The 21714-nt window shown below is 38.1% G+C and overlaps 1 protein-coding gene across 2 annotated transcripts in view; it reads left to right on the forward strand.

The window, feature by feature from the left end:
- TAF2 (TBP-associated factor 2) overlaps window positions 1–21442 on the forward strand; it is a 61498-nt gene extending 40056 nt beyond the window's left edge. For both annotated transcript variants that reach the window (XM_088983415.1, XM_088983416.1), the window contains exons 19-25: window positions 252–338; window positions 11021–11110; window positions 15138–15196; window positions 15283–15373; window positions 15449–15614; window positions 16682–16865; window positions 20046–21442. In XM_088983415.1, the coding sequence (XP_088839541.1) occupies window positions 252–338; window positions 11021–11110; window positions 15138–15196; window positions 15283–15373; window positions 15449–15614; window positions 16682–16865; window positions 20046–21138 (1770 nt within the window). In that variant the 3' untranslated portion in view covers window positions 21139–21442. The remainder of the gene's footprint in view (window positions 1–251; window positions 339–11020; window positions 11111–15137; window positions 15197–15282; window positions 15374–15448; window positions 15615–16681; window positions 16866–20045) is intronic.
- Window positions 21443–21714: the final 272 nt, after the last annotated feature.

Here is a 21714-nt window from a genome sequence, read left to right on the forward strand (position 1 = left end):
AGGTAGATTGATGAGAAATTCCACCTCCTAACCATTTATTTTAAATTAGGGTCTCAAATCACTGAACAATCATTTGTAAAAGTGAGAGGTTGCTTACTGTTTGTCATTTATATTTCTTGAAAGAGATTGCTTTTGCATTCCAACATGCATACATCATGCATAATTCTTTTCCTATCACTATGAGCTTAATTTGATTATAACTAACTTTGATAATTCCTTTGCACTAAGATCTTAACTTAACCTTCTATCAGGCCATCCCACACGCTATAGCTATGGTCAGAGCAGCAGACAATAAAAGCCCAAGAGAGGCAGTTGAGTTTGTTTTACAGCTCTTGAAGGTATTTCTATTACCAAAAATAACATTTCTTTCAAAGCAATTGAAGTTAAATGAATGGAGTACAAAAATTCAATACAAGATCAAAATTTTCTAAACGTGCAAACTGTTAATTTATGATCATCTTGTTAGTTAGACCAGACCATTTATTTGAGCTTTGTTTGGTATACAACATCTACTTACGCAATAGAAACAGTTGTACATGGTCCTCTTTGTCATTATAGCTGCTACTGCTGTTGCTTTTTATTATTTATTTATTCATTTTCTGCTCATTGTTGTTATTATTGGAGGCACTGTATGAGAAAGGTTTTCTCTTCTTCTTCTTTGGTATACAACATCTACTCATGCAATAGCAACAGTTGACATGGTCCTTTTTGTCATTATAGCTGCTACTGTTGTTATTTATTATTATTTATTTATTCGTTTTTGCTCATTGTTGTTATTGTTGGAGGCATTGTAAGAGAAAGGTTTTGCTAAAGGTAAAGGTTGCAAAAAGTGACTAAAGGTAAAGTTTGCTAAAGGTAAGGTTTTGCTATTTGGAGAAAAGGTGACTGATATATAAAGATAAAGTTTGCCAAAAGTGAGGGATGCACAAAGATGCATAAAATGTAAAAGTCAGTCTATTAGTTGGGACTTGGGAGGAGAGTTGTTACAATGCAAACCCCAGGTTTGGCTAAACCCTCTGCTATGGAATTCTGATTCCTTGGAATCTATCTAATCTTCTTTCTTGTGCCAATGGTTATCTTTCTTATTTCATTTAGGAAGTGAGCCACTCTCCAAGGTTTTGTCTTTCCTTTGATTTACTTGCATTGTTTTCTAGTAAGGAAACTTCATTAAACTGAACTAACCAACTAGGGGAAGCCCCAATACATAGAGGAGCTACTGGCATAAGGATGAACACATGGAGATAGCTCAACCCAGGGGTGCAAGTCAAGCAGGTTGGGCTGGATTTATGGTCAACCTAGGCCCAACCCTAAAATTTGGGCTAAAGTCCCGAGCTTGAGGTCAAGCCTGATCTTCCAAACTCAATTCCAGCCCGCATTGTAATTTGATGCACTTGGGTTGGGCTCGGGTTGGTCAATGAACCCGCTCTAAAATTATACATGTATGTATGCATTTTTTTTGATAGATTATACATGTACGTATGCATTTATGCAAATATGTATACATGTATGTATGTATATATGTAAATATGCATGCAAATATGTATGTATATATATGCAAAATTTACATATATACATATATATGTATGAATGTGAATAGTTGGGCCGGGTTCAGACCGGGTTTGGGCTACCTAAGGGCTAGGCTCGGGCCCAGCCCTCAAAATAGAAAAACCTGAATTCTTGGGCCCAAGCCCAGCCCGAGGACCGAAAATCCAAGCCCAGCCCACGTAAAATTTTGGGCTTGGGTTGGGCCCGCCCAAGTTGCACCCCTAGTTCAACCCAATCAAGAATAGACCCTACCTCTTGGATTATGCCTCAGTACCTTTGTTTTCCAAATAAAAAAATAAACCTTTGACTTCCTCTTAATGTCTGATATGTGAAAAGACCAAGGAAATTATTGAAAAACCACAATTATGCAGTGATTGGCCACGACATGAATTATATTGTCATGGATATTACTATTACAGTGTCAGCGTCTATCACTATCCATGAAAATGTGCTGGTTCCACCACTTGCAACTGTCTTTGGAGCATCACTTAAACTATTCCAAATAATCTACAATGAAGAAAGCTAGGAACATTAGTGAAACGGCTTCGGATTAGCTATCTAAAAGAGCACTCTGTTTCCTGTTTTTGTTTTTATTCAGTGCATGAAGTATGAGATATTGGAACAAGGATTTGTAGAGGGAAGCCCATTTACAAGTAATGACACAGTGGGGGATCTGCAATTACAAGCCAAAGAATGCACGGTCTTTATGCATGATTAGTGTACATAGGGCTATAGTAAAAAAGGTGAAATATGTACTCTCCTGGATTCCCTGCAGGTGGATAGAAAATAGCAGTCTGTGAGAATAATCTTGTTAAATATTGCTTCCTTGACTAAGGTGTGGCCTTAAGCTATTTGAGTGTCCATACTTGTGGCCTACTCACAAGACAACTCATGACCTAGGTCCATTCTAGCAGTTTTCAGGGGTATTTTGGTCATTCTGAATTATCTTTCTTGAGAGTGAAAGGTCTATTGTATCTGTGTTTAAGTTAAGTGTCCCATATTCAATGAGGGACAAAATGGGTCAGCTAGGGAAGGGTGATTTTGACTCTCTTCTAGTTTGGCCGAACCTTTCTTTCTTTTTCTTCTTCTTTCTCTTTTCTTTCTTCTTCTCTACTTCAACCCTAGAATCTACTAGGGTTTACTAACATGGTATCAGAGCCGTAAGGTCGTATCCTCATTTCTTTCTTGCTGCTGTTCTCTTTCTGGGTTCGCCGCCAACTTTCACAATCATCTTCTTCCTTTTCGACTGATCTGAGTGGAGGTTCGATAAGGGGCTGAAAAGGAGCTGTCGTTTTGTGGGCCTGGAGGTGAGGATGCCTCCGGTCGTTGCTGTGGTGGTCGTTGGAGTGGTATACTAAACCCTCTATTCAGTCTCGAAGAGGGCTGAATGTGTACAGATATGAACACTACTGTTGTTTGTCCAAGTAAGGAACTGCGAATGCTTCCTTTTGTTTCAAAAGTTGGTTGTGGTGGTGCTCAGTGTGACTGATATGGATCTTAGTCGTGTTCCTCTGCATTTCTCTTCGTATGTATGTTGAAAGAAGAGTTGTCGACTGCTGAAGTTCACAACAACAGTAGATTGGTGGTGGTTGTGTCGTGGTGATTGGTGTATCTATGTTTCAAAATATTTAAAAGTAATCTCCTATACCTTGTGTGTAATCAGTTCTGCAGTGTGCAGCCCAAGTGTTTGATGTGAGGACTGAGTGATTTCAGTCTTAGTGTGTTGATGGTGAATGGTCCTACAGTGTGCAGCCCAAGTGTTTGATGTGAAGACTGAGTGATTTCAGCCTTAGTGTGTGGTGTGTAATGTGTATTTAAAGAAGCTGGAATTGGTGGTGTTATAAGTGAGATAAGTCTTGTGAAAGAGTGTGAGGTTGTGCTGTATATTTGAAGGTGAAATAATTAAGATGGCTTCATTTGAAAATGGGGATGATAACAAAACAGGCGCCATGCTTTCTCCAGACTATTTAAGTGTTCAACTGACATCCATCAAGTTGAATGGTGAGAATTATGTACCATGGGCAAAATCTATGGAGGTGTTCTTGAAGGCCAAGAGGAAGGTAAAACATGTAAGAGAGGAGAAACCTCCCTTTGATACCCTTGAGTTCAGTGACTGGGAACAAGTAGATGCACATATAATGACATGGCTCTGGAACAACATGGAACCAAAGATTAGTGTGAACTTCATGTTCCTAGATACAACTAAGGAAATCTGGGATCATGCTAAGAAGTTATACTCTGGACAAGACAATACAACTAGGGTGTATCAGTTGTACCAAGAGTATTTCAATTTGAAGCAAGGGAGTCAAAGCTTAGAAGAGTACTATGCAAGTTTGAGGAACATTCGTAATGAGCTTAATGTGTATCATCCTCTAACATTAGATGTTCAGATCCAACAACAACAACGTGAGCAGCTTGATGTGACAAGGTTTCTTGTGGGGTTGAAGGCTGAGTATGAGCCTGTTAGAGCACAAATATTGGGAGGATCTGCTCTTCCCTCACTTGAAGAAGTCTTTGCTCGTCTTAAGAGGACATCTATTGAGTCGGGAGAACATTCTTCCCTCTCTGACAGATCTGGTTTGGTAGTGACTAAAGGGGGTGGTCGTGTTAGGAGTGGACTCCCAAGCAACCGTGGTGGTCACATGTTTAGCAGGGCTAGTGGCCGGACTAGAGGCCGAGACTCGGGGGGAGGTCCGGGAAGAGGAAGGAGTAATACTCAGAGAAAGTGTACACATTGTGGTTTAGAGGGGCACACAGTTAATTTCTGCTATGATTTGCGTGGTGCACCCAACACTTGGGCTAACCATGCTAGGACTAAGGGTAGTGACACAATTACTGAAAGTCAGCAAATTGACCCAATCCTCTCCACATCTACTTGTGCTTCTAAGAAGGAAATGGTGAGTGTGCCACGTGAAGTATATGAGCAGTTCATTCAAACATCTCAGCAGAACACCGCCACACTTGCCCATTCAGGTGTGGCTTGCTTAGCTTCCAAAGACTCACACTGGATCATTGACTCCGGGCCTCGGACCATTATGTCTGGGACTCATGATGTATTTTCCTCCCTTTCCCACTCCTCCACACCTCAAACAGTTACACTTGCTAATGGTTCTACATCTCCTATCTGTGGTGTTGGTGATGTTAATCTCTCCTCCTTGTCTTTATCATCTGTTTTATATGTTCTTAAGTTTCCTTTTAGCCTTATGTCTGTCAACAGATTAACCAAGTCTCTTAATTGTTCTATAACCTTCTACCCTTCTTCTTGTGTGTTTCAGGATCTCAAGACGGGGAGGAAGACTGGAGGAGGGCATGAAGCAGTTGGATTATATTACCTTGATGGTGGTGGTCCTCCAGTAGCTTTTCAGTCATCTCTTACTCCTCTTCAATGGCACTGCAGACTTGGTCATCCTTCTCTCAAGGCCTTGAAGTTACTGGTTCCTTCCTTGAGTCATCTTTCATCATTAGACTGTGAGTCATGTCAATTGGGTAAGCATCATAGAGTCTCATTTAGTCCAAGAGTTGATAGTCGTGTCTCAAGTCCTTTCTCTTTAGTTCATTCCGATGTATGGGGTCCAATTAAAGTGGTGTCATACAATGGGTATAAGTATTTTGTAATATTTGTTGATGATTTTTCAAGGATGACATGGATTTATCTTATGAAAGATCGTTGTGAGTTGTTCCCTATTTTTCAAAAATTTTATGCTGAAATACGCACTCAATTTGGTGTTCATATTAAAATTCTTTGCTCCGATATTGCCAAAGAATACAACTCCTCACCATTTCAGCAATACCTAGAACATCATGGGATCATTCATCAAACTTCTTGTGCCTACACCCCACAACAGAACGGTGTAGCTGAACGAAAAAATCGACATCTTCTTGAAACTGCTCGATCCTTGATGATTAATATGAATGTCCCAAAACATTTTTGGAGTGATGCTGTTCTCACATCCTGTTTTCTGATCAATCGGATGCCCATGTCAATCCTTGGAAGTCAATCCCCTTTCTCCGTGTTGTTTCCCACTTTATCTCCATTTCCTCTTACCCCAAGAATCTTTGGTTGTGTTTGTTTTGTTCAACACTTGGGGCCTGGGTTAGACAAGCTAGATGCTCGAGCTACTAAGTGTATCTTTCTTAGCTACTCAAGGACTCAGAAAGGGTACAAGTGTTATAACCCAAAATCCTATAAATCGTTTGTGTGCTCTGATGTCACCTTCTTTGAGTTAGTTCCATTCTTCTCAGATGTTGGGGTCTCTTCCTCTCCCTCTGTGGTTCCCATTCCGGTACCTGTTGTGGACATCCTTCTAGTAGCTCCTGTTTCTACTGCAGATGCACATCCTATGCCTGTTACTACTGAGAAGCCGCCAATCACTCAAGTGTATACCCGCAGAAGTGCATCGGGCCCTCCTCCACTTCAGCCCCTATCGACAGATCCTGCTACTGCTCCTTCCCCTTCAGACCCTGATCTTCCTATTGCTCTGCGAAAAGGTAAACGCACTTGTACTTCTCACCCCATTTCACACTATGTTTCTACTGCTCACCTTTCTACTTCTCATTGCAAATTTATATCATTACTCTCATCTGTTCCCATTCCCAAGACTGTCCAGGAAGCTCTTGCCTCCCCAGGGTGGCAGCAAGCCATGGAAGAAGAACTCTCTGCTCTACAACATAATCACACATGGGAACTCACCGCTCTTCCTTTCGGTAAGCACCCAGTTGGGTGTAAATGGGTCTACACAGTGAAGTTTCTTCCTGATGGCAGTGTGGAGCGATTGAAACCGAGGTTGGTGGCCAAGGGTTATTCTCAGATGTATGATGTGGACTATATGGAGACATTTTCTCCTGTGGCTAAGATTGGTTCAGTTCGGGTGCTGATTTCATTAGCTGCTATGTATGATTGGCCTCTTGTACAACTTGACATCAAAAATGCCTTCTTGCATGGTGATCTAGTTGAGGAGGTGTATATGGAGCAACCACCGGGGTTTGTTGCTCAGGGGGAGTTTGGCAAAGTGTGTAGGCTCAAAAAGGCAATTTATGGACTGAAACAATCTCCACGTGCTTGGTTTGGCAGGTTCAGTGAAGTGATGAAAACCTTTGGGATGAAACAATGTCAGGTTGATCATTCTGTGTTCAACTATAACTCAAAGGATGGGAAAATCTTGCTAGTTGTGTACGTGGATGATATTGTCATAACTGGGAGTGATAGCAATGGAATCAACAGGTTGAAGAAATTCTTACAGGATCACTTCAATACGAAAGATCTGGGGAAGCTGAAATATTTCCTGGGAATAGAGGTTACGAGGTCAAAACATGGGATCAACCTATGTCAGAGAAAATATGTTCTTGATCTACTTGAAGAGACATGGTTGTTAGGTGCTAAACCAGCAGAGACTCCTATGGAACTCAATGCCAAGTTGAGTGTTGATGCGGGTGAAGAGTTTGATGATCCTGGAAGATACAGAAGGTTGGTGGGCAAATTGAACTACCTGACCATTACCCGACCAGATATATCATTTGCTGTGAGTGTGGTGAGCCAGTTTATGCAACATCCTCGGGTTCCTCACTGGGAAGCTGTTCTGAGAATTGTTAGGTACCTAAAAGGTGTTCCAGGTCGTGGTTTGTTATACCAAAGTGGAGGAACTCTTGAGATAGTAGGGTACACAGATGCTGACTGGGCTGGTTCTATATCAGATAGGAGATCAACTACAGGGTATTGTACCTTCCTTGGTGGCAATCTTGTAACTTGGAAGAGCAAGAAACAAACAGTGGTGGCAAGAAGTAGTGCAGAAGCAGAGTACAGGGCTATGGCCCATACCACATGTGAGCTAGTATGGCTGAAGAACTTGCTTCAAGAGATGGGATTCTCAATTGACAAACCCATGAAACTATACTGTGATAACCAAGCTGCTGTTCACATCTCTTCCAATCCCGTCTTTCATGAGAGAACTAAGCATATTGAGGTTGATTGTCACTTTGTAAGAGATAAAGTGATAAGTGGAGTGATAACCACATCTCATGTGAGCTCAGGAAATCAGTGGGCAGATCTTCTCACAAAAGGATTGTCTCGGGGAAGAATAGATTACATTTGTAACAAGCTGGGACTATATGATGTATACTCTCCAGTTTGAGGGGGAGTGTTAGAATGCTCGAGTCAGGGGTATTTTGGTCATTCTGGATTATCTTTCTTGGGAGTGAAAGGTCTATTGTATCTGTGTTTAAGTTAAGTGTCCCATCTTCTATGAGGGACAAAATGGTCTTTCCTGTAACTCTATGTTTTTGAATAAATACAAGTGGGTCAGCTAGGGAAGGGTGATTTTGACTCTCTTCTAGTCTGGCCGAACCTTTCTTTCTTCTTCTTCATCTTCTTCTTCTTCTTTCTCTTTTCTTTCTTCTTCTCTACTTCAACCCTAGAATCTACTAGGGTTTACTAACAGGCTTTATTAAATTTTGAATGGGCCTGGCCTGAAGGCTCAAGCCTGAAGCAGTGTAAAATTCTAACTCAGGCCAACCCATGTTGCACCTCTAGTTTTGGCAAATTCAGGTGGGGCTCATGGAGGTTCTCTCAATCAATGCAATCAAAGATTTGATTTGACATCAAATCAATAACGGAATTGATAGAGGTTGAAAATATCCTATAGATGTAACTAGATTTCAGTTTCTTTTCTTTATTAGCAATTTTTTTTTTTAAGAAAGTAAAGTATTGTATTAAAACAAAAAAAAAAAAACAAAAAAAACTACAGACCACCATCCCTGCCACAGCAAGATACTGTGCTCAACAAGACCAAGACTATACATCCATTTACTCTTTAATAATTACAAAAAGGAGAATAAAAAAATGAAAAAAGAGCTATAAGGGGTGTCCCCAAAACACCTATGTTACTGCTACCGATGAGTATATTCTGCCCCAAACAAGACCAAGACTATACATCCATTTGCTCTTTAACAATTACAAAAAAAAAAAAAATAAACAGAAATGGAAAAAAGAGCTATAAGGGGTGTCCCCAAATCACTTTCCTCCTTTACTCAGCCCAGGAAAATGCCAACTTTTGAGGAATGCTTCTACAGTCTCAGGAAAACACAATTAGACCCCAAAACGTCCAGCAATCTAGCCCATAATCTTCTTACAAAACTGCCATGAAAGAACATGTGATCCACCGACTGTATTATCATTGCACATAATACAGTTGACGTTATCAACCAGAAAGCCCCTTCTCAAGAGATTACCAGTGGTCAAACACTTAATTAGAGCAGCAGTCCTTAACAGGAAAGCAACCTTACACCAAATCCTAGCCTAAGGGATTTGGGTTTTCCCCTGCCCAGTCAACCTGTTATACAGTGATTTGATTAAGAAGTGAGAAGAAATCATCCTTCACCTCCACACTCTCTTATCAGTCCCTGAGCTGCTAGGGCTCACTGAGCCTTCCTTCTGGAACAGCCCAATAAATTGATCGATCAATCTCCCAGTCATTTAGGTTTCTCCCAAGTGAATGTCTGGTTTGAAAGAAAAAGTAGGGAAACCTTTACACCCTACCTTTCCCTTCCTTTCCCTACCTTTTCCTTCAAACCAAATATAGCCTAAAAGTAGGATTCCACACCCCTGCATCTCTGTGATAAACAAATCAGCAACCAGGCCTATGACCTCAAACAGGAAAAGGAGCAATTCCTGTAAGGTGTGCTCCTCATACTAGGGATCCAGCCAAAACCTTATTTTCTTTCCATCGTCTATTCTTTATTTATTTCCTTTCAAAGAATCTGGCTTTGCTTGCTGGTTTCCTTTCCACAGCACACAACCATAGCTTGTGCTAATGTCATCCAGGTCCCAAGCCCCATACTCAGAGCCATTCTTAGCAGAAATGATCTCCTCCATAAACTGTCCTCATTGTCATTGTATCTCCAGTGCCATTTGTCTAACTAAGCATTGTTAAGTACTTCAATTTTCTGATGCCCAAACCTCCATCCTGCTTAGGATAACAAACCTTGTTCCAATTAACCAAGTGCATTTTATAGTCGTCCTTCCATCCCACCTGTAGGAGGTCCCTCATCTTTTGTTCCAAAACCCCTGCCACCTAGCTGGTATAGGGAAGAGTGACATCACTTAAGTTGGAAGAGAACTCAACACACCTATATATATATATATATCATTATAATTTGGAAGTGTTTACTTGCTTAGTTGCATTTGTTAGGAAGATAATTATTTTATAGATCTTAAGATGATTTGGTGTTCATCTATGTATATCATTGTATAGACCATTTGATAATTGATTAATGATTAAATGAAATTTGAATTGTTTTTTCAATTTTATGGTTTGGTGCGGACTCCTAGAGAAACCTAATGGTGCTGACCATTGGGCTTTTATTTTTTTCCTTACAAACATGTATTTTATCTATGTTTGTCCAATTTTGGTTGAATCTGTCATTTGTCTTCAATTTATTGTTCTTTTCCTTGTTTGGTCCAATATTTCTTCAATTGCAAGCTTATCCCTCTAGTTCTCTTTATTTCTTCTTTATTTTCTCAGTGCTTAACCTCTTTCTTCTTTACTTCTGTTTCTAGACTTTCTGCATTTCTCTTAGAACATTAGTGACTAAATCTTTAATATTCTATGTCCCTTTGATCCCTCTAGAACTCTACTAGCCTTCTGTTTCACTTAACCATCACATGGGTCTTGTTTGAAACCCTTTTCTACTGACATACTGGTTCTATTTTCACTTATTTTGTTGATCGTTTGAGCTCTCAAGTTCTGTCCAACCTATTTTGTTGGGTAAACCTAAGCTATATCCCAATGTAGCAATCTTTGTGACCTGGTTCAAGCTTATCTTAGGCCCATTTAAGCCATCTAATTATCCCGCTTTTTGGGTGGTTTCTGCATCACTTTCATTTCAAACAGTCCATAGAATTTTCACCCTTGTCTAAGACTGCATCATTTGGCTGCACCCAAGAAGCACCAAAAAAGGGGAAAACTGGTTCATATTTCAATATAAGCACAAAAGAGGAGAAGATGATTGACATTCTCACTATTATTGCGGTGTATGACATACACATAACCTAGTTTTCCTTCTTAGGAGCATCCTTTTGATGTTTGAATTTTAATCATATTTAACACTGCCTCATATCAAAATGCTTTAATCTTAGAAGCACTAGGACAATCCAAATGGGTGATGCTGGAAAGGTGGGGGGGCATCTAGATTTATAAGAAACAAAGAACTGGGTCCAAGACATCTTTTTAGAAGTTAACATGGGAGGTGGTCTCTTCACTATCATTATCCTTAAGATCCCTCCAAATTTCAAAATCCTGGTACATACCTGCAGGAGAGAAATTAACTGCAGTTGGTCATAATGTTAGTGGCTAGTAATGTTTTTTTTTTTTCTGTGTCAAACTGCTTTATTGTTATATGATTTTTTTTTTTAAATTATTTTTGCACTGTATGCCATGCTTGGGGCTCATCTCTGCTTCATGCTTGTTTTGTTGTGTTGCAGTATAATGATAACAATGGGAATCCTTATTCTGATGTGTATTGGCTTTCTGCATTGGTTGAGTCGGTTGGTGAGCTTGAATTTGGAACACAGGTCTTCTTCTTCTTCTTCTTCTTCTTCTTCTTCATGTGCGAAGTGTAATAGTCTTCATTATTGATTAATGTTTGTTCTAAGCTTTAGTTAGGTGGTGTATCATTTTACTTTGTTGCCATTTTTTGTCCATGTTAGAGTTCAGACTTGGTTATTTGCTTTGATATTTCTTGGTTTGATTTTATACTTTATGCGTATGCCGGTAAGTTGGTTATTCTAAGTTGCTTGATTATTTATTCTTGTTGCTTTATGTTCATAACTGTTAGCAAATCGAGCTTAGAACCCTGCCCCTTAAAACTGAAGCTAGGCCTTCTTGTTAGTTCAACAAGATGCAACAGAATAAGGCTTAGTCAGTGGATTCAACAGTTAATCAAGATATAACTCTTATGATTAACTTTTATACTGAATCAAGAGCTGTAGCTACAACAAACAAATCAACAATATAATAGCAGAAGCTGCAGGGGTAGCAGTTAAGAAATGTAAAACAATAAGAACAAATATTTACTAACAAGCGGATAGCAGCTGAAATGAAATATAATAATTAGATAGGCAGTTTGCCATCAGGTTAGTGGTAATACAGTTATATAAGTTAATATAAACATTGAAAGTAAAAAACTGTAGAATGCAAATGAGTAACTGGACGTAAATTGTGCAGAATGTAAATGGCACTTGCACCGGTGGTGTGTGCCTGAAATAGCAGCTAGAGGATTAACCACTAATAGAGTAATAGATAGCTGAGAAATGGACCAGCTCCAAGAAGGTAGCTGAGTGAAGGACCAACTACGTAAAGTAATATCAACTTGAGATTCACTACCAGAATTTCAAGGATAAATCTAATTGCAGAAATGTAAATGGTACAGTTGAATAATAAATGAACAATAAAGATAAACGACTGTAAATGTAAAGCAGTTGGAATAAATGGTTAACAGTTGGAAGATGTAAGTAAAGCCCAAACTGCTGAACCAAAGGAGTTAGTGCAGTTAGTAGGGTCAGTAGCTCAGTAATTGCAATAAGAAATCTTGTATCTTGTAGATCTAAAGAAAAAACAAAAGTGCAAAGTCTGCAAGATCACAAGGGACTCAACTTAAGTTATTGCAGTCAGCAGAAAATGTTATCAAAGTTAGTAAGGGGAATTTTGGGTGCCACTTAGGATTTCCACTAACCAATTGGACTTCTTGGGCACCAACAAAGCCTTTACAACCAAAATCGTAAAATTGTAAGTTGATTTGTTACTTTGTATAGTAACTAACAATAATCTATACTAACAATTAGCAATGATATTCATGAAATAACTATAAATTTCATATAAAATGTACGAAATGATCATATTCATGTGAAGATAGATTGGGTAAATCTTTGCTTGTAAACTGTGGGGTTTTTGGGTTTTATGGGCTCTCTGAGGCTGCTCTTATTCTGATGATATCTTATCACCTTGCTGTTGTATCTCTTTCATTTTTTTTTTAATAAAATCTTTTCTTTATTCTTCAAAAAAAGATCATGTGAAGATAGGCATTTAAATGTCACATAACATATTTCTGATTTGGTACACCAGCTGGCAGAAAGTCAGATAATTGTTTCATGTCTGAGTTCCAGCAGATCTGGACTCATGGTGATCGACCCTACATGACATTCAGTTCAGTCATTATGGAACTAACATAATTTTTCTTATTCAGCAGTTCAAACAATAAGCCACTGAACCATCATTTGATTCATGCATTTTATTACCCTGAAATATGAGTCTAAATATAGTTTCTTCAATCATTCCCTAGCACATGGTATTCACTGAAATATGAAGCAATGGCCATAAGCCAATAAACCATTTGATTCAGTATTTCATCAGCCATTATCAAACAGTCCCTAAGATAAGTTTTTGCATAATTTTTCTTCAGTTTAAATATTCATAGTCTGTTTACATTGTCTTAATTTAGATTTTAGAGTATAAAAATTCCGAAAAAGAAAAATGTGAAATAGACAGAAATGGAAGGGGCTCTTACCCTGTTTTAGCTACAATAAATATATGAAAAATAAATTGATAAAAAAATAATAAATGAACAAGGGGGCAGAGCCCCTATTTTAACACCAAAAGGAGCAGCCACTAAGACTCCGTGTGGCTGGACTAGGAGTGGATATTCCTTCAAAAGTCTTGCCGGTTGAAGTTCAATTGGCAACTGACTCTTTCTTTTGTTTATTTCTTCTAACCTAAACACAAGAAGAGAAGACATTGATTAGTATTTTATGATAATAAATTAATAATTATTCAGTGTATCATGTCTAATTTATTAGAATGAGTCAGTCAATTAAAATATGTTTTTTGGTAAATTAATAATTTTATTAAAACTCAAGATTAAAGCATTACAAACATCCCATGGAGAGGCACAGGGTGCGGCCTCTCACTACAAAATTTCACTTTGCATCTTACAATTGATCCCAATACAGAACATCCCTGTTCACCCCTTGTTTAGCTAAGGAATCAGCCAAGGCATTAGCCAACCTCCTCACCCATCGCATCCTCAATTTAAATTGCCTCATTAACCATTTGACTTTTTGAATTTTTTGATCTCATTCTGATTGCACCACATTACAGTTCCCAGCTGGTTAAAATATGTTGAGAATGCTGTAAAGTGCTTGCCTAGCTGTAGACACATGAACGCCCACCTTGTCTGCAACTAATGGGCTGAGAAAGAATCTTTTCTAAAACACTTGAGGTATTGCAGTTAGGTGACCCCTCAAAACTGCCTACGTGCCTAAGACGTCACCTTGGCAACACTATGAAAGCTTGGTTGTCATCTTTTAACTTGGACAGTTTAGAGGTCCTGGTTCTGATTTGTTTTCACCACAACTATCACCTGTGCTACATTTTTTTTTTTATTTGTAATGGTGTATTTTTTTAGTTATAAAACAAATGATGATATGTACAACAGTTTTCCCAGGCACCCCAAGCAAAGGCCTATCCCTTGATAGCCTGTGTCAAACAACAGATTGCCCCCGTATTTCATTCCTACAAGTCCCCACCTTGGGGAATCACGCCCTAATGCAGCTGATTTCTATTTGTTCCTTGTCGTGCTAGTGCATCCACTATGCTGTTAGCAGAACTTGGTGGCCATGGCCCATGTATCACTTGTTCTACATGTGGCAGTCCACTGTGCTAATTCTCTCATTATTTGTCTATACTTCTGTTAGCCCATTCTATTCCATTTTAGCCATCCCATAATGATGTGAGAATCCTTTTCCACCATTAGCTTGCTGAGCTGTAAAGAATTAGTTAGCCTCTTGCTTTGCAAAACAGTGCTACTATGTCTACTTCAATCCCCCAGTTACAGAGATGCTAGGATTTCTGCTACCTGCGCTATATCACCTTGTTCTTTTTGTCCCATGTTCCTTAAAAACTATTACCCATAAAAAAAAATCACTCAGAACTATTGCCTTTCTGTTCCCTGTTATTTTATGGGGTGATTCATCATCAACATTCAATCTCTTTGGCATTTGTGTAGCTTGAGCTATCATTCTTTTCAAGGAACTGTTCGACCTAAAAGCTTTAACAAGCACAGGCCCACTCATACCTTGTGCTGAAATTTAATTAATTATAATGAGGGTGATGACGATAGAATACTAGGCCACTTGGCTCACTTGATCAAACAGGTTCTGCTACCATCATAAGGAACTGTTCAACCTAAAAGCTTAAACTGTTAGGTGAGGTCTCTGAATAGGTTTTATTCTCTAACAATTCTAATGATTCAAATGTAGCTTTCTGTTCACTAACTTAGATTATTTTGCTTCATTTTATTCTTGTCAAGTTTGTAAACATTGGGATGGCAGAGGGAGATGAATGTGATTTCGTGAATTTATTGATAACAATTAAATTATGTTCTGAACTAATTTCTTATGTAATATTTTCTATTTCTCTACATGATGTTACAATTTTGTTTATCATATACCTTTTTTCCCTGTATAAATGCACTGAAGTAGATTTTCTTTTTTGTAATGCTATTTCAGCTTTCATTTTAAAAAGTTTCTTTTAATCTCTTGGCAGAGTATATCATTTTTATCATCTCTTCTCAAATGCATAGATCGGCTTTTGCAATTTGACAGGTGAATGTTTCTAGTACATTGTGGATACTCAGAATTCATTAAATAGTACTTGTATTGATTGCATGTGTTTGGATATCTGGAACCAGGCTGATGCCAAGCTACAATGGGATCTTGACAATCAGCTGTATCCGGACCTTGACACAGATTGCATTAAAGCTTTCATCCTCCATACCCCTTGTAAGATTTTTGTCCAGTATACCTTTATAAATCTTTTCATGTTTTAAATTTAATATTTGTTACTTGATGATGCAGGATGGTGTGTTCCAACTTATTAAACCATTCCGGAGTTCTGAGACACAATGGCAAGTTCGAATTGAAGCAAGTAGAGCACTTCTTGACATTGAATTTCAAAGTAAAGGCATTGATGCAGCATTATCACTGTTTGTGAAATACTTGGAGGAAGAGGTGTCCTACCGAGGTTTGAGTCATTCATATCTAGTATTGATTAGCGGTGATTGGGGGTTGATGGAATATTAGGGTCCTATAGTCAGCTAATGTCTGCCTGGCCCAAGCCTTGGGCCTATCTTTGGTATTGGGTCTAAACATTTGGGACCTACAAAGGCCTTGACCTCCTGGACTAACGAACTTACCTGCTTTTATGTTCAAAATTTTCTATTAACATGAGTTCATCTTTCAGTGGTAGGGCATCTGACTATCGTTCAAGAAGTCATCGTTTTAAAATTGGTTAGGTCCTCAAAGCTATTATATTCTTAATTACCAAATTAAAAGGAAATTACCATTTTCTTTCTATTCTATTATCAACAAAAAAATTCATCACCTATTGGCAGGTTGGCTGGCTATGATATAGTGTAACTAGTCCATAGGGGTTCTCATCAAAGACCAAACCAAACTGATGAAACCGAATCGAAATATATGGTTACTGGATCGGTCAGTTTTGGTGTCTTGGAAAAACATAAGGTACCAGTTCAGTGTCAGTTAACCAATATGAAAAATCAGTGGTTAACCGAACTGACCGGTATATATATTCTATATATATTATACATATTCTATATATATTATATTTATTTTTCATATATATTATACATTGTATATAAATATATATTATATTATTTATAATATATAATATATTATTATAAATTAAAAAACGAAAAATTGAAGAACTGAACTGGTCAACCAGTTAACTAATTGCTTTTGGTTTGGTTTTGCTTTTTGGTTTTTCAAAAACCAAAAAGACTGGTTTGGTTTGGAAAAAAGGCCCATTAACCGAACCGTGAGTACCCCTATTGGTCTGTAAAGAATGCAAACAATATATGCGTGCATGCGTGCGTGCGTGCGTGCGTGCGTGCGTGCGTGCGTGCGTGTACAGATTCTGGGTCAGGCTGAGGCCCTGGTCTAACCTATCCCATGCCCTGTCCTGCATGGGCAAATCTGGGAGCCTTTGCTAACTAGTAACCCCACCATTGGCCCTATCTTGCTATGCATAGAATATATAATTTGAGCTCACTGTATGCTCTTTGGTTTCAGGGCAGGTGAAGTTGGCTGTCCATGCTATGCGGTTATGTCAGATAAAATGTGGTTCTGAGTGTGAAGATGTCATAAAAAACCCGACATTAGTGGCTTTGCTTCTTTTTCTTGAAAGCCGGAAAGCTTTCAACAATGTCTTCCTTCGGCATCACTTGTTTTGCATTTTACAAATTCTTGGTGGGAGGTGAGCATTATTCTATTCAATTTTCATCAGATTTGGGAGGGCCCTAATTTCTGGAATAGCTATACGAATGCCAAATCCTTGTTTGTTAAGGAATAATGCTAGGGAAACAACTTCATTTTACCACACACACAAAATGGGCAAACTATAGATCGTGCCATACCCTTAAATACATACATACACACATTGCTTTACATGCTTGTATTGCCATGTGCTTATTTTTGCTAGCTATAATTATTTCTTAAATGACTTTGTTTTCTTCAAGTTACACATATTGCTCTATTGCGAATGCTTTATTTCTGATGTTTCTGAAATTATGTGAAAGTTGCCTTTCTGGGAAAAGTGTAATCTGAAAGCTACTCATATATACAATGTTTTAAAAGGGTAAGGCACAAAAAAGTGTTTAGGGGAATTTTGCACATGAGGCACCTTTCTGAAGCAAGGTGCAAAAATGCAAAAAATTGCTAAGAAATTCAAGAAAATTCCAAAAATATTAAGCATGATATAATAATAAAGATTGACAAATTTTAAAATAAATGTTTTAAAAAACCTATTGTCTCAAATTAAAATACATACACGTAACATGTAAAATATATTGAAAATGAAAGTAAGCATAAAATCAAACATATGAAACATATTCAAGCATATAAAACTTTTGGTCTCTTTTATTTTTTTACCAATTACGTTATTTCAAATAGCTAATGTGATGTTAAACATTTTGCATTCCTGATTCTATGAGCCACCTTTGTATCAAGCCCTTTGAGGTAAGGCCAAATAAGTCCATGTTAGGGTCTTATATTCCTAATCCCTACAAAAAAAAGATTTTATAATTTTAATTGTCTTTTAAAAATATCTTTTATTAAGATGAATGAATGAAGTCAATGAACAACATTTGCAAATAGGGGCAAGGTTCAAAATTTCGATAGGTATCAGGCTGTATGGGCCGATACGTATCGTATAGGTGGCTTCAAAGGAAAACAAAGATATTTCAAGGTTTAGACAGGCCTTAAACCAACCCCTTTGAACCAGTTTCAAAGAAAAACAAAAAAAAGTAAATAAATAAAAGGTGAGCAAAGATATAGGTCGATACGCCCCTATCGGCGTATCAACCTGTATTGATTATTTGAACCTAGAATAGGGGGTTCTACTCCACTACAGTTTTCTCGCTTTGGTGTCGCCCCCTATTTACTAATGTTGTTCATTCATTTATCCTAATAAAAATATATTTTTAAAAGATAATTAAAATTATAAATCATTTTTTTATAGGGAATAAGAATGTAAGATCCTAACATGGACTTATTTGGACTTGCCTCAAGGCACAACTACTAGGATTAAAAAAGAGAAAATTGTACAAATTTTTAAAAGACACACTTATGCTGAAGTGCAAGGTACACTAGGTGTACACTCTTTTAAAGTGTTACACCTAGGACCTAGGCAAGGCACATACCTTAAAATATGCCTCACTTGTGTGCCTAGGCACACTTGAGGCATGCCTTTTAAATCATTGCATATATATTGGTCACCATTATCCTCATCCATGCCTTATCCCAACTATATATTGTCTGCTATATGAATCTGTTTCACCAGTCCGTCTATTTAAAGCCATATCCAATGTGAAATTATTAGTGCTTAAATCATTTCTTACTACTACCCATGTCCCTTTTGGTCTACCACTCTACCCTGAGCTCTTCTAGCCCCTTCAATGTGTAACAAATCACTTCTTCTAATTGGTGCAGTTGGTGGTCTTCTATGCACATGCCCAAACCATCATAGGCTACCCTCTCTCATTTTATCAACTATTGGAGCTATTCCTAGGTTCCTATGGATAACTTCATTCCTAATCCCATCCTTTCTAGTTTTTTCACCCATCCATCTTAGCATTTGCATTTCTACCACATTCGTTTTCTAGACATCATATAACATATCTGGCCTTACAATTGTTTTATAGAAATTTCCTTTTAATCCAAGTGGTATTCATCTATCACATAAAAGTTTAGATGCATTCCTCCATTTTGTCCATCCTATTCCCCTCTGGTTCACACGTTTCACTCGCTCACCGAAGCTCCGAGAACCCCCTATTTGCTAATGTTGTTCATTCATTCATTCGTCCTAATAAAATATCTTCTTAAAAAGCAATTAAAATTATAAAATCATAATTTTTATTTTGTGTGAGAACTAAGAATTTAATACCCTTAACATGGACCTATTTGGGCTTGCCTTGAGGGGCGTGGCACAAAGGCGGCTCGTAGAATCAAGAATGTAATATGTTTTACATCACATTAGCTACTTGAAGTAATGCAGTTAAGGAAAAAAGAGATTATGGATTTTACATACTTGGAAATGCTTTATATGTTTGATTTTATTTTTAAATTTTTATTTGAATACGCTTTACATGTTATGTTTATGTATTTTAATTTTAGATAATAAGTTTTTTAAAACATTTATTTTAAAATTTAGGTATATATATTTTTATTAATCTTGTTTAAATTTTTTATTTTTTATTTTTTGCCTTTTTTTTTGTACTTTTGCGCTTTTCTTCAAAAAGGCATGCACCTCGCCTTGTGCCTTGCGCCTCAAACGCAAATTGGTTCCTGTGCCTTTTTTGTGCCTTGTGCTTTTATAACATTGTATGTCATATACTCTATTTTTGTCGTACTTATTTTAAAACCTCTTGTTTCTAAGGCTTTTGTCCATAAGCTTAGTTTTGCATTTAATCCTTCATTAGTTTCATGTCTTATCAATTAAAAGAATGTCACCACAAACAACATGCACCATGGAACTTCCTCCTGAACTGCATATATATTGGTATTTGAACAAAACGAAGATGTGGCTGCATGTACTTATTATTATTCTAAGGTATTATCTGAAAATGCTCTTGTTTATCGTATGCTAGATAATAACTGCCATAATTTCTTAGGGGGCTCAGCCAAACCTCAGCATATCCTTGATTTGATGCTGATTGGCTAGGCTATCTTCCACAGAATTGGCCTCTATGTGCATGCTTGTGGCAGCATAGTTTGACACTGTGAATCGTTAGCTTTAGTTATTAGTATTACCATCAATTTGTTTATTTTGCTTTCAATGTTATCAGCACAATATTGAAGTTTCTACCAAACAAAGCACACTGTTATGCTTTTCCTTTAATATTATGGTGCAAGTTGACACCCTAGCTCCCATCTTCAGGCCACCAACACTTTATGGAGTCCCCAGAGTCCAGCAACAGCCAATAGGAAATGGAGAAACCTGCACTGAACAAAAGAATTTTGCAGCCTTTGTGAAGATGAGGACATCTAAGCCTCAGGAACATCCAGTAGACGTGCCAAAACTTCCTCAGGAACCTCCAGTGGACACACCAAAACCTTCAGCTGATGGTTTGCTCATCCCAGAAGCTACCAGGGAAGCAGATAGAACTTCCAATGGTAATGAACGAAGAATGCCTGTTGTTAAGATCAGGGTCAAACAATCTGCTGCATCCAGCAGAGTAGAGGAGGCTGATAATACAATTGATAGGTCTCAAGGTGGACAGAATGAAACTGAGCGTGGTGCCAGCAGTTCCATGTCTGTAGATGCACCCCCAAGGATGATGAATGAACTTGTTTGTGCTGGCAATCAAAATCTTGAAGAAGTAAACTCATTTCATGACCGTGGTTCTCGAATGACTGCAAGCATTGGCAGTGCCAAACTCCCAAATGATGATGATGATGAGGCTGGGAAGGAATTGCAGTGCACTGCTGACTCAAGAAAAAGTGATGCTTTGCCCCAGGTTGAGGATAGGTCATCACCTGGCATTGTCAGGGGTGACAATGGAGAAGGAGAGGCACAAAAATATGCAAGTCTTCAACTTCTTTCTGTTGGGAAAAATGACCAGGATGGTGCTGCATTGTCCATGGGGGAACCACATGTTCGTGAGAAAGAGAAAGAAGAAAAGAAGAAGAAGAAAAAGGACAAGGAAAAGAAACGGAAAAGGGAAGATAAAGAAGGCCATAAGGGACACCGTGACGACCCTGAGTATTTAGAGCGCAAGCGTCTGAAGAAGGAGAAGAAACAGAAGAAGAAAGATATGGAAAGGTTGCAAAAAGCAGAGGCAAAGGCATCTTCATCAGAACTGCAGGGTAAGAAAGATGAGCCCGGAGTCAAGTCAGCGACGGTCGAGTTGAAACCCATTGAACCTAGTGGTTCCAAATTAGTGATAAAGAGTGTAGAAACTAAAGAGGAGGCTTCAGAAGGTGGTTCGGTTCACAAGCTCCGGATTAAACTAAAAAAATCAACTTCTTAGATAAATCGCCATCACATAATGAATAGGTGGTATATGTAAAGATATTAGATGCGGCTCTCAAGTTTTTAGAGAATGTTGAGCTGAAAAATAGTTTCTTCCATTTGTACGTGACTTGTACCTAGTGCTAAATTGATAGTCTAACCTGATGTAGTTGGAAAGAATGAGATGTATCCAATAGAACTTATGCATTAAAAGCATAGATGATTGGATTTTGTTTGTTTTTTGCACGCTTATGAACGCATTATTATTGAGGCTAACTTAAATCTAGATAATGAATGTTACTTGCAATTGATTAAGGCTGTCAGTGAAACTTCTAATGTCCGCCTTCTATTTTCATTCTTTAATTTGGTGCAAGCTTGAAAGTATCGATACATATCGGCTTGCATCGTACCAATGGCTTTTCGATATGCCTTTACAGGGGCTGTATCGGATCAGGCCAGAGGGTTACCGGGACTTAAACTGACCCCTTTGAATCAATTTAAAAAAAAAAAAAAATTTAAAAAAAGTACCGTTACAGGCCAATAAGCCCTACCGGCATATCAGCCCGTGTCGATATATAAAACCTTGATTTGGTGA

The sequence above is a fragment of the Nelumbo lutea genome, chromosome 4, assembly GCF_056320005.1.
Source record: "Nelumbo lutea isolate HS-2025 chromosome 4, American lotus-T2T, whole genome shotgun sequence".
NCBI classification, from domain to species: domain Eukaryota; kingdom Viridiplantae; phylum Streptophyta; class Magnoliopsida; order Proteales; family Nelumbonaceae; genus Nelumbo; species Nelumbo lutea.